This window comes from Pongo abelii, chromosome 9 (genome assembly GCF_028885655.2).
Source record: "Pongo abelii isolate AG06213 chromosome 9, NHGRI_mPonAbe1-v2.0_pri, whole genome shotgun sequence".
NCBI lineage: Eukaryota > Metazoa > Chordata > Mammalia > Primates > Hominidae > Pongo > Pongo abelii.
The window spans coordinates 70865296-70884887 of record NC_071994.2 but is presented as its reverse complement, the minus strand read 5'-3'; the positions used below and the strand labels follow the sequence as shown (position 1 = coordinate 70884887).

Below are 19592 nucleotides of genomic sequence, written 5' to 3'. Positions count from 1 at the left end.
AGCCCTCCCCCAAAAAATCCCCCTCCCCCGTGCCAAATAGATGTTGAGCTCCTTGAGATCAAGGATTTTGTTTTATTCGGGCTTCTTTTGGGGAGGTGGGATAGGGTAGATGGATACGCTGGGGGTGGGGATGGGGAAGTACCAAAGACATACCAAAGACCTGGCACTAGTTTAGACACTCAGCGAATGGATATAAACACCTGCTTACGACACCCCCTGGATTGCTAGTCTCCCGAGTCAACCGTACTGCTCGTTCAGTTCAGACCCCGCCTGGTCCTCCACAGGTCCCTGTCCCAGGCAAGCCTCAGCCCACAGGTTCCACCTAGTTCTGCCCCTCCTGGCTCGGGCTCTGCCCTCTCGGCCCCGCCCATATCGGACCCTGGCCCCTCCTCTTTCTGGCTCCCCCGGATGCTCCTGGCAAAGACTCGGTCTTTCTGGGATCTTGTAACGGTTCTAACAGCTGGGTGCGGGTGGAGCTGCGGGTGAGTCCTCGACTCGGGATCCGTTTCTCTTTGTTCCCTAGGTCCCGCTCTCGCCCCTGCGCTCAGAACCCCCTCCCACAGAGTCCGCCTCCTCTTCCCCGCTCTCCCAGCCCCGTCCTTTGCCTCTTCTTAACGTCTTCCCCTACCCGCATCCTGACCATCATTTGCTGTGCCTGCTCCTCGGCTTTCTGTCTTCACGACCTCCTTAGCCTGTGGGCGAAGACGTCATGGGACTGGAGCTTTGCTGCCTTTGAGTGACGACCTGTTAACCCGTTTTTCAGGCGATCGCCAGCTCGAGTGCAGATTCCTTGCTGTGACCGAGGTTCAGAGTGAGCTCTGTCGGTGTGTCAGTTTGCCTCTTCAGGTGATTGCACGTGTGTGTGCGAGTCTCTCCATGTATGGGTGGCTATGATTAGGGTGAGCCTCAGACTGGAACTCAAGTCTAAGTTCATTCACTACTCCAGCAGGCACTCTTCAATGAAACCTCATCAGCAGATCGGGCTCTCTTCCCTTGGCTTGCCTCCTAACCCCCCTAGGCCAGGTGAGGGGGACAGGGTACTGGAAGGTAAGAAGGAACTCTTCTGCAAGGAGGGCTCTCACCTCTGTCTTAGACCTGCTCCTTACCAGAGTCTTTGGGGAAGCAGTAGGGAGGGCCTGAGGGTCTCAGGAAAGGCTCTCTGCTGGTCTGGCTCTGCTCTGTAGCTCCATCTATTTCCCTGTCCCAGGTCCTTTCTTCCTCCTAACCCCATTGACTCTGACCATCCCCTGCCCAGAGCCTGAGGTCCCTTCTCTGGCCCCTCTCCTGGGCTGGTCCATGCAGGTGAGGCCCGGCATCTGGCATCCTGGAACTGGCAGTTGGAGCCTGAGCTGTGGGCAAGGTCACTTCGACAGCGGTTGAATGCCCAGCTCCTCATGGTCCCAGAGGAGAGGAGGGTAGGTTTGTCTTCTGATGAGACATCATCTGATGCCCTTAAGTCTTGGCACTTCATATGCGTCTTGGACAGCAAAGAACAGCCCTTGGTCTGCCAGCAGAAACAGAGGCAGATCGTGAAGCCAGTGACTGAGTCAGGGCAGCGCACGGTGCTGGAACTCCTGCTAGCTGAGCTCCGAACTCTGTTCTCAGCTGTGTTGCAGGACAGTAGCCCTGCAGCTTGGCGCTATCTGCATGCAGTACTGGGTCTACTGCCTCCATATCGTGAGTTGCTAGTTGGCCACCTTGATTTGCTGCCCTTCCTGGAGCAGCTGTACTGCTGGGCACCCTGGGTCCAAACCCACCTCCATCTGGACCTGCTAGGTGCCATTGTCCAGGCCTTTCCTCCAGACAGCTCTTTGTTAGACCGTGCTTCCCATGCTGACTGCTGTCCCCAGAAGCGGAGGCTCCATCACAGGCCCCCATGCCCAGCTTGCCCTTTTGTGCAGGCCCAGTGGAGTAGGCAGCAAGTAAAGGAGGAGCTGGCCACCTGGCTGCGACCATTGACATTGCCCGAGCTACAGGGCTGCCTGGGCATTGTTGGTGCTCAGGTGGCCCTAGAAGAGGCTGTGTGGCTGGATGGACTTAGTCTCCTTCCCTTGGCACTGGCAACGGACATCCCTGTACGGTATGAAAGCAGTGACACTGACAATGCAGAGGAGGAACCTGTTGGAAGAAAAGAGACCAGGTAAGTGAGGGACTCAGTCTAGGGCTTTCAGCAGAGAAGAAAAAGGAGCTGTTGGATGGGTGCCTCTAGGGCCACTTGGAAGTTTAGATCCAGCTCTCTGTTTATCACAGGGATTAGCCCAACTCCATGCAAAGCTAGTGTGAGGCTACTTTCCTCTTCCTTTTTCTCTGCAAAATAAGCCCAGTGGTGTTAGTGTTAATCTCCATAGAGAAATACAGAAATTAATGAAAATCAGAAGTCAGCTATGAGGCAGCCAAAACTTTAGAATAACAGCTTGACTTTTCAGTTTCCAGGCTTCTTTCTTAGATGATGCCAGAAGTCTCCTTAATTCTTTTTCTATAATTCATTCATAATCACTGAACATTGCCTGGGCCTACTGTGAGTTCATTCCTGGATGTTGGGTCTTTCCCTCAAGGTATCGCTGGGGAATGTGTGTCTGAGTGTCCTTCCCACATGTCTATGTGAGTTGAACCAGCTCCAAGGCAGAGTGGAGTTGGCAGCACTACTGGATAGAATTTCATTTTGACCCTTCTAGAGTCTTCTTGCCCTGCCAATGTGGGCACTCTGGCCCCTTGAGTGATATTTTTTTCTTTTGTTTCTTTTTTTCTTTTTCTTTCTTTCTTTCTTTTTTTGAGATGGAGTCTCACTCTGTCTCCCAGGCTGGAGTGCAATGGCGTGGTCTCGGCTCGCTGCAACCTCCACCTCCCGGGTACAAGTGGTTCTCCTGCCTCAGCCTCCTGAGTAGCTGGGACTACAGGCACGTGCCACCATACTCAGCTAATTTTTATATTTTTAGTAGAGACGGAGTTTCACTATGTTGGCCAGGCTGGTATCGAATTCCTGACTTCATGATCCGCCCACCTCTGCCTCCCAAAGTGCTGGGATTACAGGCGTGAGTCACTGCTCCCGGCCCTATTTTTTTCTTCTTTAAAATATCTGGCTATCAGAGCTCTCTACAGGATTTCAGAATGCTTGCAGAGACCTTCTCTTCTCAGTGTTCTTTAACTTTCGATTTTTTTTTTTTTTTTTTGAAACAGTCGCACTCTGTTGCCCAGGCTAGAGTGCAGTGGCCTGATCTTGGCTCATTGCAACCTCTGCCTCACAGGTTCAAGCGATTCTTTTGCCTCAGCCTCCCGAGTAGCTGGGATTACAGGCTCATGCCACCACGCCCAGCTGATTTTTCTATTTTTAGTAGAGACAGTGTTTCGCCATGTTGACCAGGCTAGGTTTCCAACTCCTGGTCTCAAGTGATCTGCCCACCTCGGCCTCCCAAAATGCTGGGATTACAGGCATAAGCCACCAAACCCAAGACAGTTCTTTAACTTTAGTCTTGGAATTCTCCTTGTCCTCTGGCCTCATTTTCTAGACAATGCTTTGTAGCTGTCTGTGGCACATTTGCTGTTCGGGAAGAAGGCTAGTTTTACCTTTAATTAAGCTTGGCTTCCTCAGTTTTTGTTGTAAGTTTATGGCTGGGTCAAGTCTTTCCATTAAAGCCTAATGTTAGATAGATAGGCAGGCTCCTGGGGCCCTAATGGAAGGTGGCCAATGCCATCAATTTATGGTGGCCCTATTGGAATCTTTTCCCTTTTCAAAGAGCTGCCCTGTGCCTTGAGTACAAGTTTCCTTTCCTGGGAGAACTTAACTGAATTGGCATGGGCTGAGATGTTGGGAAGGGATCAAGTTCTTTGCCCTCCCTTTGAACCTGGCAGTAAACCTCTGAGGTCTAGCTAATATGGCTTAATTTGCATTACGTTTTCCCGGAGTGGCTTGCCAGGCATTCATTCATTCAATAAGTGTTGGATAGCTACATTTATTAGGATCTGCAAGATGCTAGGGATACAGAAGTGAATGAGACAGACTCAAGCCCTTCCCTTGAGGTATTACAGTTTAGTTAGGGAGATATAGTTAAGTTGATAACAAGTAAAATATAATTACAAATTGTAATAAGTGCTATAAAACAAAAGAATACTGTCTTTTGCCTGGCTGCTCCTCTGGGGGTGGGAGAGAGAGAGAGAGGGAGTGTAGTTAGGGGAAAGCATGTGGGGGGAGTGTTCAGGTCTAGATTAGATTAACAAAAACTTCAGAGTTTCAAGGAGGAGGGAGCAGTCAGTAGTATTACATGTTAAATGAGACAAGTAAGAAGAATGAAAATGTTCATTGGATGTAGTAACAAGGAAGAGGTTAAGTTTTGTGGGGAGGAAGCTAGATTGTGGTGCATTGAGGAGTGAATGGAAGATGAAGTGGAAATTGCATTTTACGATTTTTTTGTGAAGCTTAGTTTGAAGGGAAAAGACAAATAGCAGGGCAGCAGCTTGAAAGAATTTTGGTGTCTGGGTAGGGATTTTTTTTTTCTTTGATAGAGAGATGTTTATATCCCTTAACACAGTGCTTGAGAAGTAGGTGCTCAATAAATATTCGTAGACTAAATGAATAAATAGACTAAGGAAAGAAGAAGAGTAGATTAAAAATATATCATAGAGAATAAGGGGTCCAGAGCACTGATGGAGGAATCAATCTTACAGAGAAGAAAGGATACCTCTTCCTCTGAAATTGGGGGACAGATAAGTGTGGGGGAAGGCAACTGAAGTTGAGGGAATTGGCTAATGGCTAAAAACTTCAGCTTTCTCCAGGCAGGGAAGGAGACAGAGAATGGGATAGAACTGGGAGCTCAGCAGGGCTTGCATGGGGTTAGGGATAGCAGTTTGAGAGGCCTGAAAGAGGTAGCTGCCTGAGGACTTGTGTGAAGACATCGGAGCAGAATGAGCCCACAGCTGATTGGACACCAGGAACCTGTAGAGGAGCAAATGTCCTTGGTTTTGTGATCTTCAGAATATACTATATAATATAGGACTTTGCTGAGAAAATGAACCTATAAGAGCAATTATACCATTTAAGATGTCCTGATCCAACACAACAGTTCATCAAGGACATATGTATAAAGGTTATAAGCCATACTGTTGCTATGAATTCTAGAATAGGATTGCACTGTTATCCCTGGGGAAACTTGTGTTGATCTAAGTTTGGGTCAGTTAATGATACTGGTATATTCTGACTGGCTAAGTCTAAGTTAAATCATTCCAGAGTTTTTTGTGTGTGTGTGCTCTCAGGTCACCCCAACTAAAAATTATTAGTCATTCACTTTTAAGTTATTGGTAACTAATTTCCCTACCAATTTTGTTGACCAGAATGCAGGAGAGTAAGAGGATGAGTGTATTGGTGCAGGCTTGAGGGGGCCACCATTGGATCTTGGCAGGAAAGGAAAGAATATGAAGCTAGAGGTTGGGTGATGGTAGGGGAAGAGCAGAAAATGTAACAGGCATGGAGATCATTCAGGGTTGGAAAGCAGGTATAATGGAATCAAAGATAGAATATTAAATCTGAAAGGCTAAGAAGGTTGAGCTGGGAGGGGAAATCCAGTACTGTGGGCTTACAGAGCAATGAGTTGGGAAAATAAAGTCTTTCCATTATTTGTACACAGTATTATGTAATACTGACTTCATGGTAATTCCAATCAATCCAGAATGATTATTTGTTTATCAGAAAGGGAGAGATTGCTCACACACATGTTTGTGTCAATATTGTTGCCTAACTGTGTTGCATGATATGCTATATTTGCCCAGTATGTGGTATCTTTGAGTATAGATGGTAGTCAGGCTCGACAATGCCACATCAGGTCTCCTCAGGCACCTGATCTAGCTCCTCCTTTCACTAGCCAACAGTGGCAAGGCCTCCCTCTAAGGTACTTGACCTTTTTGCTCTGCCTTTTCTCTCCTGACTTTCTGTCACACAGGTCTCAGCTTGACTATGAAGTTCCCAGGAAAAAGGCCTTCCAAAAGAGCAGCACCGGCTTTTCACCTGAGACTTCCTTCCTGGATAGCCAGGTGATGACTGCTCTGAAGACGGAGAGATACCTGAAAAAGATCCACTTCCTCTATCTCAATGTGGCTCCCAGCCGGTACTTCAGGTGATAGCCTATGTCCAGGCCCCTTCTCCTCCCCCTGCCTGGTTTCCTTCTAAGCTATCTTCCCCCTCCTCTTTCTCCACGTGCGCACCCTTCTCCCTGTCCTTTCTCCACATACTCCTCCTCTGACTCCAGTGTCCCTCTCTCTTCCCTTCTCCTCAGCCTCCTCCTCCTTTCCACCCTCTACCTCCCCTTCACTCCCCTTTGCTTAGACAGCCTTTTGTCTTACACATCCTTTTCTCACATTTTGCTCTTTCTTCTTTATTCTATCCTAGAATGATAGAAACATTTGTTCATAGCCTTAGAAGTAAATTTTATGGTGATCTCTTCCAACTCCAATGGAAGAATCATGTGTTTGTTTAAATCTTTACGGTGTCAGGAAAATTTTTTTCCAGGTATCTTATTCCTTAGACTGAATCAAAATCTGCATTCTTTTAACTTCTACCTCCTGGTTCTAGTTTATCTATGGGGCTATAAAAACAGGTCTCCTCCTTCCCCATGACTCAAGAGACATTTATTCACTTCCTCTCATTAGATCCAAATCACACCTACTTTTAAAAATTTCTTCTTAATTATTTTGAAGCAAGGGCTCACTCTGTCACCCAGGCTGGAGTGCAGTGGCACAATCATGGCTCACTGCAGTCTCAATCTCTCTGGCTCAAGCAATCCTCTCACTTCAGCCTCCTGAGTAGCTGGGATTACAGGCATGAATCACCACACTCGGCCAGTTTTCTAAAATTTATTTTTTGTAGAATGAGGTCTCACTGTGTTGCCAGGCTGGTCTCAAACTCCTGGGTTCAAGCCTCAGCCTCCCAAATTGCCAGGATTACAGGCATGAGCCACCATGCCTGGCTCAAATCTCACCTATTTTAAAAAGCCCTATTCAAGTCCATCTCCTCCCAGAAATAATTGTAATAATTGCCTTTAACCAGACTCTTCAATATATTAGGCACTGTGCTAATAAACTCATGACATGTGTTACTTAATCCTCATCTACCAGGTAGGTGCTATTATTATTTCTATATATGAGATGAATGGACTGATACATAAGAGAGGTTAAGTAATTTATCCAAAGCTACATAATAAGTGGTATAACTAGGATTTAAACCTAGTTATATTAATCCAAAAGTTCATGCTCTTAAGCAGTATCTAATACAGCCTCCCAAAGAACCTTATTTCCTGTGCACACTGATCTGTTGAACTTAGGTAGTACTAATGATCAATATCATTCATTCATTTACTGATCAATTCATTTAATAAATGTTCACTGAGAGCATCCTGCTGGTTATTAATTGATTGTCTCTTGATTCTAATTCTCCTCCTCCCTCTCTGCTTTGTGATACTGGGGCTGAGATTCTGCAAACTTTTTCTCTTTTTTCAGCTGGCCTCCTATTAGATTTGATTAATGGAGAGTGCCAGGAGACTGGACAGCAAGATAAGAGGGGAAGGGACTTGCTGCTTCGTTTGCTTGCTCTTTCTGCCATCATTGCCTCAGCAATGGTCTTTCACCCTGGCAGCAGCACTTTCTTTTTTTCTTTTTTGAGACAGAGTTTCACTCTTGTTGCTGGAGTGTAATGGCATGATCTCAGCTCACAGCAACCTCCACCTCCCTGGTTCAACCGATTCTCTTGCCTCAGCCTCTGAAGTAGCTGGGATTACAGGCATGTGTCACCACACCTGGCTAATTTTGTATTTTAGTAGAGACAGGGTTTTATCATGTTGGTCAGGCTGGTCTTGAACTCCTGACCTCAAGTGATCCACCCGCCTCAGCTTCCCAAAGTGCTGGGATTACAGGTGTGAGCCAACGTGCCTGGCCCAGACAGCACTGTCTGAATCAACCTCTTCATAACCCTGAGAGGTACCAACACCAGCTGGTAGCCCCTTTCCTTCAGAGTTCTTTTTGTTGTTGTTGTTCTTTTTTTAGACAGTCTTGCTCTGTTGCCCCAGCTGGAGTGCAGTGGCTTGAACACAGCTTGCTGCAGCCTCCACCTTCTGGGCTCAAGTGATCCTCCCACCTCAGCCTCCCATGTGACTGGGACCACAGGTGCCTACCACCATGCCTGGCTAGTTTTTAAATTTTTTGTAGATATGGGATCTCACTTTGTTGCTCAAGCTGGTCTCGAACTCCTGGGCTCAAGCTATCCTCCCTTCTCAGCCTCCCAAAGTGCTGGGATTACAGACGTGAGCCATTGCACCCCACCCCATTCAGAGTTCTGAGTCTCAACTCTGCAAGGCCCCTCCTCCAACCTCATAGCTTCTAATAACCTGAACCTCTTCCATTTGTTCCTCTAGTTCTGGAGCTGGTTTTTTATTTTTATTTTTATTATTTTTTTTAAGTTGGAGTCTCACTCTGTTGCCTAGGCTGGAGTGCCATGGCGATCTTGGCTCACTTTAATCGCTGCATCTCCGCCTCCCAGGTTCAAGCGATTCTCCTGCCACAGCCTCCCAAGTAGCTGGGATTACAGGCACCTGCTAATGTGCCTGGCTAATTTTTGTATTTTTAGTAGAGACGGGGTTTTGCCATATTGGCCAAGCTGATCTCGAACTCCTGGCTTCAAGTGATCCACCCACCTCGGCCTCCCAAAGTGCTGGGATTACAGGCATGAGCCACCGCGCCTGGCCTCGACATCTTTTTAAAAACACATTCTCTTTATTAAATTTCACTTTGTTGAAATGCCTAGTATGGTTTCTGTTTTACTGACTGGACCCTGACTAACACGGTACTTGGTATTATGAGTGGTCCCAGGAAACTAGCCTCTAATATAGGATCTTCTTTGATTTGGTAATGTCCTTGGCCTAAAACAGTACTGAATTCCTTGCTAATGGGAAATAGGATACTAGTAATCCATGACACACAGTGGCATCACAATTAATTAAATTATCACTTGTGGTTGAATGTGATACTGACACCTAGTGGCTGCTACACTTGACTGTCATGGCTGTAATGATAGTAATGAGAACAATGTGGGATGGAATGCGTACAAACCATAGTGGAGAGCTTACAGAAAGCAAATGACAAGCTTAGGGCTTTAAACTATCAGCATCTTTTATAATTAGAGAAGCATCACTATCAAAGACAATTAGGCACATAAAGAGACAAGAAACTATTGACAAGAGAACTAAAAAGGCAATGGATGATTACAGGGCCAGGATCTGCCAAAGAAAGAAACCCATTGTAGTGAGTTCAGCATTTGGTGCTGCTTTTCCACAAACAGAGGGACCTCTCAATTCCTCTCAATATAAAGGTAATTAAATGTCAATTTTACTATGCATTCCTGAGATACTGAAAAGAGGAGCCAAGCTTTCAACAGACTCAGGGAACTAAATGAGCAAAAGTTGCAGTTCAGGTCCCATACCAAAGAGGAGGTATATTTCTGGTTCCACTTTACTCCTGTGTTGTAGCCATTTGGGGTCTCGACCCAAAGGCTGGGGGATTACATTTTTGAGTTCTCTGATGTGTTATACAGATATTATATTTCATATATTATCCAGTTTCATATATTATCCAGATAGTTGGCCTAGTTTTTCTAGTTGTTCTCAAGTGGGAATGTTGGTCCAAATTTCTAGTGCACCATCAATAGAAAGAACTCTTTCACTTGCTGTTTCATTATATTTATTTATTTGCCATGTAACAGATTTTTTAAATGTGTTTGAATTTATCAAAATTTTAATTGCATTTTCTCCAGTGTTTGATTTACATTTAGGAGAGAATTTATTCCTTCACCTCCTTTATTCTTTGAGTCTTTGCTCAGCTGTCACTCCCCCACCCTTACCACCCCATTTAAAATTGCACTTCCTTCTCCCCTGGCACCGCCGATCTCCCTTTGCCTGTTCTTTTCCCCCCTTCTTGTTGTTAATTATGTTTATCATCTTCTCTAGTAGAATGAGAGCTCCATCAGGGAGGGGTTTGGGTTTGTTGTGTTTAATGATGTATCCTCAGGGCTTAGAACAGTCTGGCATAGAGTAGATACTCAGTAATATTTGTTGAATGAATGAGTGAACTAATTGCCCAGATTAGGGACAGATTTGGTGGGGGTAGATATTGAGTTTAGTACAGAACTTGCTGAGTTTCAGGTGCAAGCAAGACAGAGTTTGAGATGTTTTGGAAACAGCTGAATGTTTGGTTCTGGGACTCAGGAAGATATTGATTTCTCCCATCTACTCTCTAGTATCATGTCATACTCCAGTTGATTCTGAGCCGTTTGAGGACAAGGACTATATAGAAGTCATCTTTATGTCCTCATCTCTGACCACAATACTTGAACAGAGGGACAACTTGATAAATGGTTTAACTAAGTTCCATAAAGTCAGGGACTGGATTTTTCTTGAACACTGCTGTATCCTCAGTGGCTTACACACTGCTTGCCTTAATAAGCATTTGTAGAATGAGTGAATATCCTCCAAAGGAGTAGTCGCCATTGGGAATGAGAAGAGTACTCCATAACTCCTGGCCCTACACAGAAACAGCAGCCTCCATTAAGTAGGTCATAGGAAAAGGAAATATCTCTTGGGAAGAGCCAGGGCTCAGTTAACATAGGCAGCTACACTGTGGGAAGCTAAATGGCCCACTGACTAAAGGAGGGGGCATGAGTCAGGTAACTTTGGTTTTAAATCTTGTATTCTTCCCTTAACTGTCTTGGGCAAAAGAGAAGCTTTAATTTCTCTTGTTTCAGTTTTCCTATCTGTAATTTGGAGATATTAGTACTATACTTGAGAAACTTTAGTAACTTTGTCAAAAACAAAACAAGGTTTTTATATGACTTGGCTTAGTGTGTCCATTCTGGTATCTATCTAAATGTTCTTAAGTCACTTGCTTAACAATGTTTTCTAGAAAGTTGAGAGAGATAAGAGATAGAGGAGGGCTATTTTATCTCTTAGACATTATAGGACTTAGGATACAGCTTTTAAATTGCTAAAAATATATGTAATGCTTAAAAATATTGCTAGCTCTGAGTTATATAAAGAGAACTGAAAAATAAAAATTAATAAATGCTTTATTAAATGTATCTAAACATAGCATTATGCTAACTGGCCTACTGTAACTAGATACACCTATTATATCAATCCATATATATTGCATTTAATGTGGGATATAGGTGCATTTTGCTGAAGTAAGAGAACCTGAGACCAACTAAGATTTTAAGATGGCTCTGAAGGTACTTGTCTAGTTCATTAGGTTGCAATGTTCCTCTTTATTTGCCTGTTTCTAATTTTCTAGTCTTCCTCTGCTTTTCTCCAATCTCAGTTTCTCCACCAAATAACATTCTGATTATCTCTGCATGTATATATGTATTTTATCATTTCTAGAATGAGGATTTTTCACATTTCATCATCTCTAAAATTGTGATGCATCTTACAAATTGATGGAATATCTTATTAGAAGCATTTTTATCTTAGCATTTCATAAGATAATGCTGCAGCTTACGGTGGACAGTGTCTTAGATCTGATGGGATGTAAGATATCTGCATCAGAAGATATGAACTTCTTGGAGCTGGCTAGGTGCCTTTTTCTTTTTTCCCATCTACCTTTGGCTTCGGTTTCTTCTTAATAATATTTGTTTCATCTTTCTAGTTTAAAAATCATTCTGCTCTCTTTGCCCCTTTTTCTCATTTCTTCTGCCTGCTTTCCTGTTCCCCTTTTTCATCTCCTCTATCCTCCTTTGGTTTCTTAAAGTCTGACCAAGTTCCCAGGGCCTTTACTGATCAGAGCTCTTTTTTTAAAGGCCTTACAGCCTGATGGTGGTGCCACCCGACAAGGTGAATCCCGAGCACTACATCTTCTCTCCCTTTGGGATCTTGCATGTACATCCTGTGGAAGGTAGCGAGACGATGACACTGGGTACCTGGCACCATCACTGTGTTCTCTGGCAGCAGCTCCAGTTCATTCCATTCTTTAAGTATTGCCTCTTACGCAAGTCCTTTACCTGGTAGGTAATGACGGATATGTGATTTGGGGGGAAATGGATGACAGCAACGGTATATTATCACTGACCTCTAATTTCTAGTTGGAAGAAGAATGTGAGATTACAGGGGCTGCATCGACTCCAGAAATTCCTAGAGAATCATCTGCTCTTGGCTGTGCCCCACTTTGGAGCTGGGCTACTACATATTAGCAGGTGAGGTATTAAAAACACAACTTCATTGAGTTTTTAAAAATTAGTTTTACTAAAGGTAATAGTATGTTTGTTGTAGAAAATCTGAAAGATACAAAAAAGCACAAAGAAAAAACCTTTATTCCTACCAACCACTGTGAATATTTTGTTGCATATCTTTCTAGTCTTTTTTCTATCACATATACAAAATGTGATCATACCTTACATACTGTTAAATAACCAGTTTTTTCTTTGAACATATATTCCGAACTAGATTATATTCTATTTCATGAATAGGATATATTCTCTATGGAGAATATATGCAATATTCTCCAGGTAATTATATATCTTAAACCACTTGCACTCACGTAATTATGTGTAATGTCAGATCTGGGGGTCTAATTCAGTTGTTTGAATCCAAACTCTCTGTTCTTTCCAAGATATTACTTGGATTCTATTTTTTTTTTTTTTTGGAAAAGGTTGGTTATTCCTATTTTCAGTATTTCCTTGCTTTCCCTACACGACTCCTCAGCTACTCTTAGGTATATTCTGTGACAGGAGTTGCAAATTCATTTGCCTAAAGGGCCTAAGCAGGAAGTATTGAAGGAATGCAGTGGTTTAGGTGGAAGACATTAGGGAGCATGGGAACTGCAATCTGGAGACTGCATCTAAAGAGGATAGTCACTACTCAGTTCCAACTAATTACTAATTGTTGCTGTTTGGGAATATAGGTCCAGTGTGATCAGCCACCTTACATTTCAGGATTTCCTAGAAGTCCACATTTTGTTATGAAATTTCTTACTTTTAACTCAAATTTCAACCAAATTTTAACTCAAAAGAATTTTTTTTTTTTAAATGGAGTTTCACTGTTGTCACCCAGGCTGGAGTACAATGGCACGATTTCGGCTCACTGCAACCTCCACCTCCTGGGTTCAAGCAATTCTCCTGCCTCAGCCTCCCGAGTAGCTGGGATTACAGGCATGCACCACCACACCCGGCTAATTTTTTTTTATTTTTAGTAGAGACAAGGTTTCATCATGTTGGCCAGGCTGGTCTTGAACTCCTGACCTCAGGTGATCCACCCACCTCGACCTCCCAAAGTGCTGGGATTACAGGCGTGAGCCACCACACCAGACCTTCAAATTTTTATTAAAACACCGTATGCTAGCCAACTCTTAGTGACTCATTTTGAAAAACTTTTCCTTCTGAATTTAACCCAGTTTGCAACTTCTGCTCTAGGGAGTTTCATCCTCCAGTCTGGCCTAATCATCATGGTGTAATTAGGAGCAGAAGGGCTTGGGAGGCTGGACAAATCTTATTTAGACCTTGAGTACTAGCAAGGGACTTTAGTATTTGAGCCTCAGTTTCCTGATCTTCAAACTCGGATAAAGATTTCTAGATTTAATTCTGTAATGAGAATTAAACGAGATTGTGAATACAAAGTGCCACATTCAGTACCTCTCAGTAGACACTGAATAAATGATGCCCATTGTGACCATCCTGTCTGATTATTAGGAGTCTTTTATCCTTATCAAGGATGTTTATAGATGTGGAGTTCTCTGGGGCTTGGGAGGTATGGATAACAGGATTGGGCTTCCTCAGGGATAGGCAGCCCATAGAGAAGTTCCAGTTTCATCACATTTGATCCTAAAACTTACCTGTCCACCTAGACTTTTAGGACCTTTAGCTTTCTCTATTCCAAGGAAGAAGCCTCTGCTGTCTCTCCTTCTAAGTCAGACCTTGGTACCTATTTGACCCTCTCTCCTAGCAGAGAGATCACTAGGTATAAGCACTTGCACATACCCCAAGCCTTTTCTCAGCTTGTATAGCTGAGAAAGCAGCTTTCTGGGCTTATACTCTTTCAGAGAACTCTCGAGAGGGAGCTGTCACTATTGGTCACTGTTGGTAATATTACAATCTCTATAAATATTTGTGCAGTCTGAGGTAAGCTAGGCTGAGAAGAGGTCAAAGGTATCCAAGGAAGGATTGGGATGCCAGCTCTGACCAACTTAGTCCTTGATTCTAGGCTTCTGCAGGAGCTACACTCTGTGTCCTGGCTACCCCAGGAGCTGGATCGGTGCTATGAGCTGCTGGACCTGCAGAAAGCTCTAGCCAAGGAGAAACATAAGGCTCTACGGCTGCTCCATCGTTGCCTAAACCTCTGCACATCCATTCTTCGACTGGTAAGAGGCTCTTAGTTTATTGTGGACCTTTTCCCCAAGTTGAGCTCCCCAGAGTTTCAGCCTCCTCTTAGTTAAGTTTCTCCTGGAATCCACTGTATGACCTGGACTCTACAGTTGAATCAGAGCCATTTTCCTGCCCAGCAACAGCAGTTTCTGCTCTAGGATGGATGAATCAATAACAGGTGTGCAGAGGCTTGAACTAGACCTTTCCCTAAGGGTTGATCTTGACCTAGGAGCAGGGAGGAGAAGGAATATATCAATGTCTATTTTGTCTGTTGTTTATGCTGACCTTTGGGAATTAGGGAATTTGAGAACAGGAATCCTGGTCTTTTATGCTGCTGAGCTTATTTTTGAACCTATCTTGAACTTTTGGAAGGCCACTGTAGTTAGTGCAAGGATGCAATGATGGAGTCCTTCTTCATTAGGAGTACGTTGCATCTGTGATGCACACCCCCTGCCTAGAGTTCTGGGAGGCCCTCCTGTGTACTGACCTCTTGCCCATGGCCTATTATCATGGTTTGTTGTCAGGTGGGGCTGGATATTCACACAGGACTGTGGCTAATTACCATGTATAGATAGTCCAGTTCTGAGAGAGGAGGCCCACTCAGATTTTGTGAAAATAACTAATTAATGTGAAGGAGGCATACCTTGCCTGGCTTGAGCCAGGTTTTGGGTTCTACATGTTGCTCTAAACTCCATCAGAGGAGGTTAATCACAAAGGACAGAACTCTGAAGTCTCAAAAATGGCCTCGACTGCAAGGAATTTCATTTCTTTTTCTTTCTTTCTTTTCTTTTTTTATTTGAGACAGAGTCTCGCTCTGTCACCCAGGCTGGAGTGCAGTGGCACGATCTCGGCTCACTGCAAGCTCTGCCGCCCGGGTTCACACCGTTCTCCTGCCTCAGCCTCCTGAGTAGCTGGGACTACAGGCACCCACCACCACGCCCGGCTAATTTTTTTGTATTTTTAGTAGAGATGGGGTTTCACTGTGTTAGCCAGGATGGTCTTGATCTCCTGACCTTGTGATCCGCCTACCTTGGCCTCCCAAAGTGCTGGGATTACAGGTGTGAACCACCGCACCTGGCCAACTGCAAGGAATTTCTGTTCCTAGGAGGAAGCAGTAACTTCTGTTGATTGCTCTGGTTGAAATCTTAAATATTTAAAAATACCTATAATAAAACGTTTTCATAAAATTCTAAATAGTCAAATTCCTTCCCCTTCTAAGAATTACTTATCCTTTTTATCCTACTCTGTTTTCCTTTTTCTGTCTTCCTTCTCACCTTTAAAAATACTATATAATTTACTTACTATTTTTACTAATGTCTCATGATAGGTTGTAACCTCCACAAGGGTAGAGATCTTTGTTTTGTTCATTGATGTATCCCAGGAACCTAGGGATATTATTGAACGTCTTTGCACAAAGACCCTGTGCATGTTTTACAAGTTTGTACTGATTGGACTCTTCAATGATATCTTCTTTGGATGTTTTAGAAGAGTGGCTAAAAAGGAAATTCATAGTCTCTCTTCAGGAGGTTTAGAGGAAAGGCGCCAAAGGCATTAGCAATGTCAAGATCCTAAAGCCAAGGTGCAGGAGTGAAAAGGAGGCAGTGGCCTTTAGCTTCCAGACAATAAATGCTGGACCTGCCATTGTACCAAGCTGAATGAGGCAGGAGATGGGGGTGAGCTGCTCCACAGCCTTTCTCTACCTCTCAGTTCCTCAATCCCACCTTTAATGTTATAAAAATAGTTATAACTTTTTGAAATTCAGTAGTCAATTTTTTATATTAAGGTGTAATTCATATACAGTAGACAAATTTTAACTGTACAGTTGTTGAATTTTTTGTATTTGTATTTGTATTGCTATATATTTGTATACCCGGATCATGATAGAGAACATTTCCAGCACCCCAGCAAGCTCCCTGGTGCCTCTTTCATTGATACCCCCACAGAGGTAACCAGTACTCTGACCTGTGTCACCACAGGTTAATTTTGTCTCATTTTGAATTTCATATAACTAGAATTGGACAGTGTGTGCTCCTCTTTGCTTGACTTTTTTCACTCAACATTATGTTTGTGAGATTTATCCATAATGTTCTAGGTAGCAGTGGTTTACTCTTTTTGTATAGCTACGTAGTATTTCACTGTATGAATGACCACAATTTATATATTCATTCTTCTATTGTGGACATTTGGGTTGGTTCCAGTTTTTTACTATTATGAATAACACTGTTCTGAACATTCTTGTACATGTCTTTTGGTAGACATAAGCATTTATTTTTTTGGGATATATATTCCAGGAGTGGAACTGCTAGAATAGAATATATGTATGTTTTATACTGCCAAACAGTTTTCCAGAGTGGTTGTACCAGTTTACATTTCCATCAGTGATGTTGATTTCCAGCTGCCTTTCATTCTTTTTTTTTTTTTTTTTTTTGAGACGGAGTCTCACTCTGTTGCCCAGGCTGGAGTGCAATGGTGCAATCTTGGCTCACTGCAAGCTCTGCCTCCCGGGTTCACACCATTCTCCTGCCTCAGCCTCCCAAGTAGCTGGGACTACAGGACCACGCCCTGCTAATTTTTTTTTGTATTTTTAGTAGAAACGGGGTTTCACTGTGTTAGCCAGGATGGTCTCAATCTCCTGACCTCATGATCCACCTGCCTCAGCCTCCCGAAGTACTGGGATTACAGGTGTGAGTCTGGCTGTGTCTCCCAGGCTGGAGTGCGGTGGTGTGATCTCAGCTCACTGCAACCTCCACCTCCTGTGTTTAAGTGATTCTCCTGCATCAGCCTCCCAAGTAACTGGGATTACAGGTGTGAGCCACAATGCCCAGCTAATTTTTATATTTTTAGTGGAGACAGGGTTTCACCATCTTGGCCAGGCTGGTCTTGAACTCCTGATCTCAAGTGATTCACCCGCCTTGGCTTCCCAAAGTGCTAGGATTACAGGTGTGAGCCACTGCACCTGGCCTCAGTTGCCTTTCATTCTTACCAACACTTATTTTTTTTCTTTTCCCTCTCTCTCTCTCTCCTCTCCCTCCTTTCCTTTCCTTTCCTTCCCTTCCTTTCCCTTTCCTTTCCCTTTCCCTTTCCCTTCACTTCCTTTCTCCCTCCTTCCCTCCTTTCTTTCCTCACTTCCTCCCTTTTTCTCTCCCTCCCTCTCTTCCTCCCTCCCTCCCTCTCTTCCTTCCTTCCTTCTGTGATTTTGTATTTTGATATAATTTCAACCTTAGAATTGTAAGGATAGTAAGATAAACTCTCACATACCCTTTATATAGATTGTTATTTTTCCCATTTCCTTTATCATTTATGCTCTTTCTTTTTTTCTAAACATGTATACATTATTTTCTAAATAATTTGAGAGTCAATTGCAGGCATCAGCCCCCTTACCCCTGTCTTAGTTTGTTTTCTGTTGCTATAATAGAATACCAAAGACTGGGTAATTTATAAAGAATAAAAGTTTGTTTGGTTCATGGTCCTGGAGGCTGGGAAGTCCAAGAGCATCTGGCGAGAGTCTCATCCCATGGTGGAGGGTATCACATACTGATGAGACATGAATATGAGACAGAGAGAGGAGAGAGGAAATCAGGCAAAACTCATCCTTTTTATCAGGAATCCATTCCCATGATAACTAACCCACTCCCATGATCAAAACATTGATCCCTTCATGTGAGTTGAGCCCTCTTGGCTCATTGATCCCTTCATGTGGGTTGAGCCCTCTTAAAGACCCTATCTCTTAAAACTGTTACTATGGCAATTAAGTTTCCAATACATTAAGTTTTGGGAGACACATTCAAATCATTGAAATCATAGCAACTCCTGTATATGTCAGTATGTTTTTTCTGTGAATGAGGACATTTCCTTTTATAACTATAGTACAATGATCAAAGATTAGGAAATTTCACTCTGATACAACTCTGTTATCTAATCTCCAATCTTTATTCAAAATTTGGCAATTGTTCTAATAATGTCCTTTATTACTATATTTTTTCGTTCTTCAGGATCCAAACCAGAATTATGTATTGAATTTAGTGCTCACTTCTCTTTAGTCTCTCTCATATGGAACAGTTCCTCAGCCTTTGTGTTTTCCTCACTTGCTTCAAGGCATGACAACTCTATAATATGATTGGAATGTTCCAAGCCTCCTTCCCCACTCCAGATGAGACCAAAAATAGAATTTAGCTGAGATCTTGCTGGGTACTTTCCCCTTCTCTTTTCTGCTTTTTTTTACTCCTTTAGAGGCTCTTGTTTCCCTGAAGATCATTCCTTCAATAAATCACATTTCTCCCAATCCCTGTCTCAGGGTCTGCTTCTGGGGAACTCAACCTAAAAGAATATGTATTAGGCCAAGCTCATTCACTGTTTTATTCAAATATTCTATAGACACTTTTTTTTTTTTTTTTTTTTTTTTGAGTCAGGGACTCACTCTATCACCCAGGCTGGAGTGCAGTGGCATGATTTTGGCTTACTGCAACCTCCACCCCTTTGGGCTCAAGCCATCCTCTCACCTCAGCCTCTTGAGTAACTGGGACTACAGGCATGGGCCACCGTACCTGGCTAATTTTTGTATTTCTTTTATAGAGGCAGGGTTTTACCGTGTTGCCCAGGCTGGTCTCGAACTCCAAGCTCAAGTGATCCTCCCACCTCCCCCTCCCAAAGTGCTGGGATTATAGGCATGAGCCGCCACACCCAGCCAAGACACAGTAATTTTTTAACTTCCTTTGTCTTTCCATTTCTGGGAGATATATGTTAAATATCCCTTCCTGCCTACAACTATAGATTTGTTCATTTCTGCTTGCTGTTCTTTCAGTTTTTGCAACATGTATTTTAAAATCATATTTTAAACTCATTTTAAAATACATGTTTTCACTCTCTTTTGTTTTGTCATAGTACTCTAATCACTTTTTTTTTTTTTTTTTTTGAGATGGAGTTTCGTTCTTGTCACCTAGGCTGGAGTGTAGTGGCACAATCTTGGCTCACTGCAACCTCTGCCTCCAGGGTTCAAGCGATTCTCCTACCTCAGCCTCCCGAGTAGCTAGGATTACAGGCGCCCACCACCACGCCCGGCTAATTTTTGTATTTTTAGTAGACATAGGGTTTCGCCACGTTGGCCAGGCTGGTCTCAAACCCCTGACCTCACATGATCCGCCCACCTCAGCCTCCCAAAGTGCTGGGATTACAAGTGTGAGCCACCTCACCCCACCAGTACTAATCAACTTTT

At 43.4% G+C, this 19592-nt stretch overlaps 1 protein-coding gene across 20 annotated transcripts in view; it reads left to right on the top strand.

Moving 5' to 3' along the window:
- The first annotated feature begins 760 nt into the window (after window positions 1–760).
- The window catches only part of DNHD1 (dynein heavy chain domain 1), a 72870-nt gene continuing 54038 nt past the window's right edge, over window positions 761–19592 (top strand). For 17 of the 20 annotated variants that reach the window (XR_008511263.2, XM_024254775.2, XM_054524766.1 and 14 more), the window contains exons 1-6: window positions 853–1047; window positions 1303–2140; window positions 5931–6104; window positions 11825–12028; window positions 12107–12217; window positions 14220–14376. Coding sequence is in view for 19 of the 20 variants with exons in the window: in XM_024254775.2 (XP_024110543.2) it covers window positions 891–1047; window positions 1303–2140; window positions 5931–6104; window positions 11825–12028; window positions 12107–12217; window positions 14220–14376 (1641 nt within the window). In the remaining variant the exon portion in view is untranslated. The other 3 variants (XM_063711286.1, XM_063711285.1, XM_054524763.1) reach the window with 3 other exon arrangements.